The 10,847-nt window shown below is 29.5% G+C and overlaps 1 protein-coding gene across 1 annotated transcript; it reads left to right on the plus strand.

Moving 5' to 3' along the window:
• Positions 1 to 4,305: 4,305 nt before the first annotated feature.
• LOC117917416 (probable glutathione peroxidase 5) lies at positions 4,306 to 9,925 on the plus strand. The gene is made up of 6 exons (XM_034833683.1): positions 4,306 to 4,516; positions 4,623 to 4,699; positions 4,822 to 4,883; positions 5,460 to 5,578; positions 9,318 to 9,485; positions 9,609 to 9,925. The coding sequence occupies exons 1-6, from the start codon at positions 4,463 to 4,465 to the stop codon at positions 9,639 to 9,641; spliced, it is 513 nt and encodes a 170-aa protein (XP_034689574.1). The 5' UTR covers positions 4,306 to 4,462; the 3' UTR covers positions 9,642 to 9,925.
• Positions 9,926 to 10,847: the final 922 nt, after the last annotated feature.

The raw sequence follows: 10,847 nt of genomic DNA on the forward strand, positions 1-10,847 counted from the left end.
AACTCTTTTCATTTAGATAATTAAATTAAATAAATGAGAAGACAAAAACATGTTTTTATTTTATTTTATTTCGTGTTCTTCCCTTTGACTTAGGTCAAACCTTAAACAGTTAAACATGTTTTAAAATTTGATTTAAGTTATAATTTTACCTTAGTTGTAAATAATTTAATGGATTGATATTAGTTTAGTTTGATGGATAATTATGAATATTTAATAGTTGATTTAAATAAGTTTTTATTTAACTAAAAAATGTTTTAAATACCGTATTTTCTATTTTTAATAATAGAAAACTATTTTTTGTTTTCTAATTGTCAAAAATATTTTCTGATTTTTTATTTTTGAGAATATGAAAACTATTTTCATGTTTTATAGATGTAGGCACTTTACATTAATATGTTTTAAACTATATTTACCAATAAAATAAAAAATTTTAAATGGAGCAAAAATACAAAACTATATCAATGTAAGATTTTAGGATTGTTGTTATCTATACAACATTCACATTTAAGTTAAAAACATATTTATATCCTTAAAAGTATTTTATTAATTATTTAGGTTTTATTTTTATAAATATTTTAAATTCTTCAACAACAATGAATAATCAAAACATCGACTTAAGTTAAATTTTAATGAAGTGTTTGATAAATCAATTTAATGACTTAAAATGATTTAGAGTATGTGATAATGGTTTTATGGAGTGTTTTTAACATTTTTAATACTAAAATATATAAATTTTCAAGTGTTAAAAATATTATAAACGCTTTCAAACACACCCTTAATAACTCAATAATTTAGTTTATATCAATCTTAATTTTTTTATAAACATAATTTTATATTTAAGTAAAAATAAGTTATTTGTTTTGACTTTAAGTGATAATTTAAATTTATTTTAATAAATATACTTAATTTGGTTAATGACTTAAATAAAATTATTAAGTCACTTTTCTACCTCTTAGTTTAAAATAAGTTTTCTTTTTCACTTTCCTATTTCCAATTTATCAATCTATTCTTTTGGCTTTTATTATGATCATTATTATTTCTAATAATAATGTTGTGGAAATTTATATTAATACTATTATTTTAATAATAATAATAATCGTAGGAATAATAATTATATTATTATTATTGTTGTTATTATTGTTTTATGATTGTCATCTATATCTTTATTTTTTAATCAATTACATTTTATTTTAATTAATTAAAATTTAAATATATGTACGATACATCCAAATTGGTCCTCACAATTATAAAACGCGTTTATAAAATTAAGAAAAGTTTTTACATATATAGCATTAAAAAAATTTATTCCCTATCTGATTTTCGACTTTGATATAATGGTTTGTTTGTTTGATCCATAATCCTATGAGGCATACAACATTAGGCAATCGGTTTAAATATATGATGTGTAGTTCATAATTATAACTTATACATCTTCTATAATATATATATATATAACATATTGCGTATCAAAATACATTCTAATTCTATGTATGTATGTCATACATACACTAGATATACAAGATCGGCCCAAGAGATTATTTTTTAATGTCACAAGTCTAAAGTCTAAATAGGTCTAAAATATATAAAAAGCTAAGATCCTTTTTTGCAAATATTTTTATAATTAATTTATATTATAAAAAAAACAAGAAATTACGTTTGATAATAAAGAAAGATAAAATGTTTTTTATTATTAAGAATAGAAAATAAAACAAAAAACATCTTTTAATTATTTTTACTTATTTTCTGAAAATTATTTTAAAAATTGATTAAAATATAAAATACAACATATAGTTATTTTTAGGATATATTTAAAAACATATAAAACAAATTAAGAATATTTCAAGTTTTCAAACAAACTATATAAAATAATAGTTTGTAAAAACTATTTTCTAAAATACTACTTAGAATATAATTTTTTTTTTTAAATGTGACGAGTTTAAGCATGTTTGCGATAAATAATAAACCAAGATCCCATTTGACAACTATTTTTTAAAATAGTTTTATATTATCAAAAAATAAAAAAAAAATGAAAATAAAAACACTTTTAATAATAAAAAACAAATTTTTTTTTATTGTTTCTAAAAATGGAAATCAAAATGTTTTTATAAAATATTTTAAAATTATTTTCACTTGTTTTCAAAAATTATTTTAAAAATAATTATATAAACTTAAAAATTACTAAATATAAAACACAACATTTGTTTTATATATGAATGTCACTTTTAAAATATATTTGAAACATAAAAAACCGATTAACAACATTTCAAGTTTATAAAAAAAAATTTATTACACAAAACATCGGGTTTCAAAAATACTTTTCAAATAAAATATAAACTCTGATAAAATTATATTCCCTTTTTAGTACAAGGGGACAAAGAATTATTTATCTTTCTAACTTTTCAACCCTTATCATACTATTAAATTGATTATATAATTTTATTTTATTAAAATTATTAATTTGATAGAAAAATAAAATATTAATTAATATAATCAAACTATTAAATAAACTTTAATAATCTCCCAGAACAATTGACCCCTAAATGAAGACAAATGTGTCATTGTTGTGCAACAAAATATACGGATGAGGACTGATCATTTTGAGAATAATTAAATGGATGAAGTTTTTTTGCAATTGGGGCCATCCGAGGTCCAATCCATAGCTTAATTGGGCTAGACTTGGGCTTCTGTAGTTTACAAGTAAATGGATTTGTGAACGGATGTGGGATTGGGCTTGTGTAAAATCTATCCGTTGGATTAGGATCTCGAATTGAACGGTTCTAAAGCCTTACTTGGAATAAATATCCATTATTAAGAATTTTATCCAAATATATATATTTTTAAATTATATTTTAAATCGAAATATAAAGAGATAATCCTACATAAATATTTATGAACAAAAATAAATAAATTATTTTATAAGAAAAATATTAACAAAAAAAAGAAGGAAAAAGAAAGTATTAAAAAAATATATATTTTATAATAATTGGGTGGTTGATTGGTGTGTTAGGCGCCCTCTATTTGACTTGTTGCACCGGGTACCAGGAGTCGGTGACGAGTCACGTTCGACTCGTGACTCACAACTCAAGAGTCAAGAGTCAAAGTCAAAACCCTCCATGATTCCTTTTTATTATTATTTTTTATATTATGTGAAAATATTAAAAACAAAATTGTCTTGGTAACTATTTTTAAAAATATTTCTAAAAAACATTTTTTTAAAACAAAATTTTACAACTGTGATTTGATATTTTATAAAAATAAAAGTATATTTTAAGACCTAAAATAATTTTAATATATTTTAAAATATATATTTAAAAATATTTTTTATATTTAATATTTTATTTTTAATAATTCCATGTATATTTTATAAAACATATTTTGAAGAACAATTAAAAATGACAAAAAACATACTAAATAATATTTTTCTAAAAACACCTAACATCTATTCTTAAGAATAAAAAACAAAAAATAATTTTTGGTTATCAAAATTATTTTTTTACTTTTTTTGTTATAGAATATAGAAAACTGATATAGAAAACAATTGCAAAACAAACTTTGTGTGTTTGATAAAATTTATGAAACAAGTCTAAAAATTCATTTATAGTGTTAAAAAATCATTTATAATATTTTTTTTAAGAATAATTAGATAGACGATCTTCTTAAAAACACTTTTAGAAAAAATATTTTAATAAATTAATTATCAAACACACTTTTAATTGTATAAATTTGTTTTAAAATGGTGGGTATCTGTAATCCAAAATAGACTATATATATATCCTTTATTTTTAAAAATAAAAATAATTTATCTTAAATCATAATAAAAAATAAAACTTTTAAATCTTAATTTAAGAATAAAAAGGCTACCAAATATTATATAAAATTACTATCAAATATACTTTTTCACTTCCGCTTTCATAGGTTTTGAAAAGAATATATTTCAAATTGCTTTGAAATTGATAATTAATTATTTTTAAATTCAAATTCAACATCATGTTATCATCAAATTTCGGTATGATAAAATACAAGTAAGAATTTATTTATTTTTTCAAAATTTCCTTACATTTTTATTTCCTTATATTTATGTTTCTGTTTTCTATCCCCTGAAGCTTTTTTGTTTTAAAACCAAAATAACCAAAAGTAAATATTTCCAAATCTTTTTTCCGAACTAGAAATCCAAACACGTCCCAATGATCCATACTTAGCATAAATTAAATTTAATCATGCAAAAATAATAAAAATTTGTTTTCATTTTGTCGTCTCCATTTTAATATGCTGACATAAACAACCAGCTCGGACAAGGTATCCCCATCCGAAATCCTTAGGCTGAGAGTCCTTTGCCTCGCTGGAGAGGATCTTCTTCCGGTATCCAACCATATTCATAAAGTTGATGGGATCCAAACCTAACATAAAAAGTTGATAAAGGATTAAAGGGCTACTCAAGAATCCGTAGGGCATAAAAAAAGATATGGGTGCTTCCCAATCGGGTTCAGAAAAATCAATTCATGAATTCAGAGTCAAGGTAAGAGTTCAACCCCACTCTCTTTCACATATTTGGCACACCCATCTCTATTCTCTCTGTAAAAATTCTCGTATGGGAATTGGGTTTTTTTTTGGGGGGTGTGCAGGACTATAAGGCCAAGGATGTGGACCTCAGTGTTTATAAAGGGAAAGTTCTTCTGGTGGTCAATGTTGCCTCCAAATGGTTTTTTCCCCTGTTTTCCCTCTGTTTGTTTTGTTCTTTATTCTGGGTCTGGACTGAAAATTGTTATCGTTCTAAATTTCTAATTTCTGGGCCTTCTGGGATTGTTTGTGGGGTTGTGACAGTGGGCTTACCGATTCGAATTACACCCAATTGACTGAGCTCTACAACAAATACAAGGACAAAGGTAGATGATTCTTGTCAAATACATTTCAGTTTAGATGATTTTTGTGAAATTTTATATGTTTATCTCCTGAGACGAGGTTTTGTGATGTACCCATGATGGGAAAGTTATAGTTTTTGCTGTTTTCTGGAGATGTTGGGAAATTCTTGTAGAGAATTTCGTTCTGTTTTCCTTCTTTATCGTACACCCATGATGGGTTTTAATTTTTTTCTTCTGCTTTATGTCGAGTTGATAAATACTTGTTGGGAGTTATATCATAATATCATTCTCTGTGATAGACATGATGGATTTTGACGTTTTTCCCCTTCTTTCATGTGGAATTATGAGATATCCAGGAAGAAATTTATGTTGTAATCCTGTTCTTTTGCCTCATTTCTTTTGGTGTTAACGAGGGAAGCTGATAGCGTAATCAGCTGGATTGCTCGTCATGTTTTCCTGCTTTAAGGATTATGTATGCGAATTAACAATTGAGCTTTGTAATCATCAATTTAATTGACATAAGTCATAGATTTAGATTAGATTTCGGGATTTTTCTTCCCTGAATTTGCTGAGTCTTGAGATTATAACGGGTGTTTCCAGGTTTTGAGATCTTAGCATTTCCATGCAATCAATTTCTGAAGCAAGAGCCTGGGTCGAGTGAGCAGGCACAAGAATTTGCATGTACAAGATACAAGGCTGAATATCCAATTTTTCATAAGGTAAAAGAAACTATTATTTGTATATTTATAGCCTTATGTAAAATTTCAATCATATGTTTTGGTGCTTCTTAACACAGTTTTAATTTCTATTTTGTTGATTATGACCAATTGTTGGCTTTTTTTGCTTGTTGATTTTGTTGACCAAATGCTACTCTTCCAAATTAATATTCTATTCTCTTATTTTACTCCCAAATTTAGTGTTCTATTCATATTTCACCGATGTTGGAAAAAGACCATATTGATTGTCTAAGACTAATACTTTATCAGGTTTGCGTATTATTGAAATTTAGATAAACCTTCTTTCTTCACTTTGTCTTTTTGGCTTGGACTTAGCATAGTCCGGACACAATGCTTAAACGAAGTTCATTGAATTTAATTGATTTTGGAATTTAGATGGTTTTTAGATGCTGAGAGTGATTTAAATTCAGCAAAAGAAAAAAAGTTAAACCTAAATTGTGTTTTAAAAGGCTAGAGAAAAGAAGAAACTTATTTGTTTAAATGTTAGAGCTCTGAGAAACATGACTTTGTTCATGTGTATCTTAGATTAGTAAAGTTGTAAGTGAAGTCCAGTAATCAGTTTGTCTTAGCTTGTTGGCAACGTTTGCTGATGGTGGTCTGATTTTTCTCCCTATTTTGATGGATAAACATTCAAATTGATTAAGAAAATGATGGTGGTCTGATCACTTTTAAGCACAATCAAAGTATAGAATGCGTCAGTCTAATGAGGGTTTTTATATTTGTTCATTTAACATTTTTTTTAATTAGGAAAGGAAGAATGATTTTTGGCAAATAAGATTTTTAAGAAAGGCATGGGTGATAACCTTTATTTGAGTTGTAGAATATGAGATGATTGTCTTCATCATAAATTAGTTGTTGAAAAACCTGTAAAAGTTAAAAAATTATTGGATTTTCTATGTTATTTCCTATTTATTTTAGGGGCACAAATTTGTTCTTGTTCAAGGTCAATCCTGTACAACTAAGGAATACACACAGAATAATTGCATCTGCCTGCTTCTTTATGCCCCAGCACTTGGATTTCTGAGATTGGATAGAATGGCTATAGTGGTTGGCAGTCATAAGTTTTGTGCTCATACTAGATATTGGCTTTTGGATCATTCTCTTCTGTGTCTTTCTCTTTGGAAAGTGGCATGTGTTTCCTCCATGGGTTCTCTGGATGAAGCATAAATGTCACAATGTGTGTCAAGAAGAACCGCCCATTTCAAGTTGGATAGCTGGTTAGTAACACCAGTTCAATTGCATTTTGATACCAATTCAGTAGCTTTAGCATAGATAAGGACATGCAGCACACCCTGGTGAAAGTTCTGCTTGCTTAGATTCCCTTCAATTATGATGTGAAACCCAAAACCTGGTGATGAGGTGTGGGGGTTGTATTTCCATTTAGAAACAAATAATCTGTCAATTTGTGGTATTTGGAATTTTCTTCGTAAAATGGCTTACAACCTTTGGTATTTGTTTTTTTTTTTTTTTTTTTTTTTTGTGTTCAGTGTCTCATGGGCACTTCCTAGGTTGATCTTGGAATTATTAATAGATTGGTGTGGGAGAATTTTGGGGAAGAAATGGAAGAACCTTGGAGGTTGCTTCCTCTATACTTGATTCGTTCTTTATGGAAAGATCATAATAGAAGATGCATTTAGGTAGTAGAGAGTGTGCGGATCGGAGTTGGTGCTAAAAAAGCTTCTTTGTTAATTCTTTTTTCTTTTCATCTAATTGGGTCTCCCAACCTAACTGTCAATGTTTTCAAAACCGGACCTGTCATTGAACCGAAAAAGTTACCGGTTCACGATTCACTGGTCGGACTGGCGGTCGAACTGCGATTGAACCAGTGACGTCATAAATATATAATTTATAAATTATTAAAATTTAAAATAATTATAAAAATAAAAATAATAATTAATACACTATTTAAAAATTAAAATTTTATTTGAAAATAAAAAAATTAGTTTCAAATTTAAAATTTAAATTAAAATCATAATTTTAATTTAAAATTTAAAATTTTAAAATTCATTTTTAAATAAAAAACTTATTTTAAAATCAGGAATTGATTTAAAATTGTACTTTTTATTAATTTAAATTAAAATCATAAGTTTTAAACATGAAGTAAAAAAATAATAAATATAAAAATAAATAAATAATATAGAGATGAGATAAAAAATAATTAAAAAATAAATAAATTTGGAAGAAGGGATGAGAGGGTCGTAAAAAAGGGAATACTTTTTCTAGTGTGGGGGTTGCTGGGAGAAGGGGGGGTTTTCCTCCAGCAGCAGCAGCAGCATGAGGTGGGGGTTTGGCTTTTCCGGCGCGAGGTGTGGGCAGGGGTTCCTGGGAGTCTCGTGGGGGTGTTCCGACGGGCAAAAAATGGAAGCTTTTCCAGTGGGGGTGGGGGTTCCAGCGGGGTCGTGGAAGGATGGGGTTTCTAGCTTGGGGGTGGGTTTTGACGGGCAAAAAGGGGAAGTTTTTCCAGCACAAGGTTGTTGCCAGCAAGGGACGATGACAATGGGAGGAAAAAAATTAATTTTAATCGAACTGGCCAGTTCGGATAGAACCGGACGGTTTGTCCAGTTTACCGGTTGGACCGCCGGTTCAAGTGGTCCAACCCCGGTTCAATACCATTCCGGTCCAATTCGTTGGACTGGACCGGAACCGTGACCGGTCGGCCTGTCCGGTTTTTAAAACCATGCTAACTGTAACACCATTCTTGATTTTGTCAACTGTCATGGTAGGAGTTAAGGTATTTTTTTTGTTTTCCTTTGATGCTCTTTCATGCCCTATGTACTTGGGTTGTGCCTCTTTGATAAATTATTTCTTTGTCTATCCACCAAAAAAAAAAAAAACCAATAAGCTGGCCTGTCATATCAAGGTTTGGAGACCTTTGTTTTCTAGTGGTTTTTCTGAGAAGAACCGAGGGATCAACCACATGGGTGTGGCCAAGAGGGGAGTGCCTGCTGTCCAGCAGCAACCATATTATAGTGGTGTTGACTCCATGCTTGAAAGTCGACAAGGAGTTTTTAAGCCCTTGACAGCCTTAAAGCTGTAATTTGTTAATAATCATTTGAAACATGGGGAGGAATATTAGTTGCTGTGGCTAACTTTCTAAGAGAAAGTACATGTGAGTATACCACTTTTGTAGTTTTAAAGAGAAGAAAGTTGCTGTTGTCACCAATTTCACAGCTAAGTTGCAATTTTTATTTGTTTATTGGAATGGTTATTATTTCTTTGCTAGTTCAAGAGGGATGTCATTCCTCCCAACAGATTTAGTTTTTAAGCACACCCTCTGAAGCTATTCTAATTGCTTTGTAAGTAAACAACTAAAGAATGAGAGTTTGTTTTGTGAGAACAAAGCATTGTCTTAAGTGAAGTATAATTTAATGGTCAAGCCATTTCCCCCCTTCTTTCCAGAAGAAAGCAGTGAAAGTTTCCATAGATGCCTACTAAAAACCCACTTCCAAGGATGTGAAAATCATTTTGTTAGAACAGCATTTTTCTTTTCTTTTGATATTCAATAAAGATTATATTGAAGAGCACTCAAATAAAACCTTCATTGCTTGTCTAGAGTTGGTCTTGACTGATAAAGCCTCGGGTACTATTTATGTACTGTGTATGCTTACTGCTTCAGGTTTGACATGTCTTTATTGGGTCTCAAATTTCTACATTTTGCTCCGATCATAGGATTTATATAGTTAAATATAATGTTAAATGTTCAATTCTCTTTTGTGTATAGGTTCGTGTAAATGGCCCTGATGCTGCACCAGTCTACAAATTCCTCAAAGCACACAAAAGTGGATTTCTTGGATCTAGGATCAAATGGAATTTCACCAAGTTTCTAGTTGATAAGGAAGGAACTGTCCTCGCCCGCTATGGCCCAACAACTGCCCCATTGACCATTGAGGTACTGTCCTCTCTCTATACATATTCATGTGAGTGTGTTGTGGTGGTGGTGGGGTGTTGGTCACTGATTTTTATTGTCATTTCAAAATACTTACTTCTTTTCTTTTTCTTTCTTAAAATGCAGGCTGATATCCAGAAAGCCTTGGGAGACAAGTGAGGAACTTCATGTTCAGTATAGATATAAATGTGGATTAGTTCAATTAGAGAACATGATAAAATTAATTAAAAGAATGATTCTGGTGTTCTATTCAGTTAATAAGTTTGTATTGGTTGTAGTGTCTAGCCCTTGTAATATATGATGATACGCTCTATTTCCATGCCTTGCTCTATGGCTAGAAATTTAGGTACTTTTACATTTTCCTTTTAAGCGTGAAATTGGAGTTCTGCTTGTTCCTTTGGATTTCTTCAATGGAAGCATATGTTATTTTTCTTTGTTGACAATGGCTAGTGCTAGCGAGCGGGATCAATAATTCATATCTTCATGTATCTGGATCATTCAGTTGGTCGGTTATTTTGGAAACGATTATATCTCATGAAACCATTTGATCATTTTACCTTGTTCATACTTGGTTGAAAAACAAAATTATCCTGAAGTAAAGAATCTTTTGCAAATACCCAGTCAACTTGTTTGCATTGAAACAAACAACTTTTCCTAAAAACACAGCTTGGTTACAGACTGTTAAATGCTGATATTGATTGATGGGCCATATGCATGTCCTTGTTGCATCTCATTACTGGGTTATAATGCTTAAATATTCCATGATTCCAGTTCTATGATCCCTCACCAATAATGTCAAAAAATATTTCCTTTTGGTCATCAGCTTAGTTGATTTGTATCCCATGTTTAGGAACCTTCCTTCTTTGATACCTAGGCTTTAGTGCTCTGTTGTTTAAATCATTCAAGTTACTCATGAATGAAGGGAAAAAGAAATTGTGTCTGGGATAGCAATTCAAACACTGAAAGACATTGCTTAATTCATCTTCCTTCTGAGTCCTCCATCTTTAAATATTCCGTAAGCAATAAAGTAAACGAGATGCAATTTTAGGCATAGGCTTGGATTTGGTGACCCTATGAGCACCGTGCACCATTTCCTGAATGCCAGATTACTTGTGATTGCTAGGCTAATGTACTAGTTCGTGTCTCATTGTTAGGCATAGGCTTGGATTTGGTAACCCTATGAGCAAAGCTAGGGTAATTGCAAACTCAACTCAAGATTGTATTATGGGTTGGAGCCATATTCCTTTGATATGTGAATCTTTGTACTGCCTGAAGTTTAAGCCTGACCTGGTAATCAGCAACGATATGCCTCTTCACATTGAATATGTTGAGCTTAGCCCCATAATTTTCCCTTTTTCTTTCTTT

Source organism: Vitis riparia, chromosome 7, assembly GCF_004353265.1.
Source record: "Vitis riparia cultivar Riparia Gloire de Montpellier isolate 1030 chromosome 7, EGFV_Vit.rip_1.0, whole genome shotgun sequence".
Taxonomy (NCBI): Eukaryota; Viridiplantae; Streptophyta; class Magnoliopsida; order Vitales; family Vitaceae; genus Vitis; species Vitis riparia.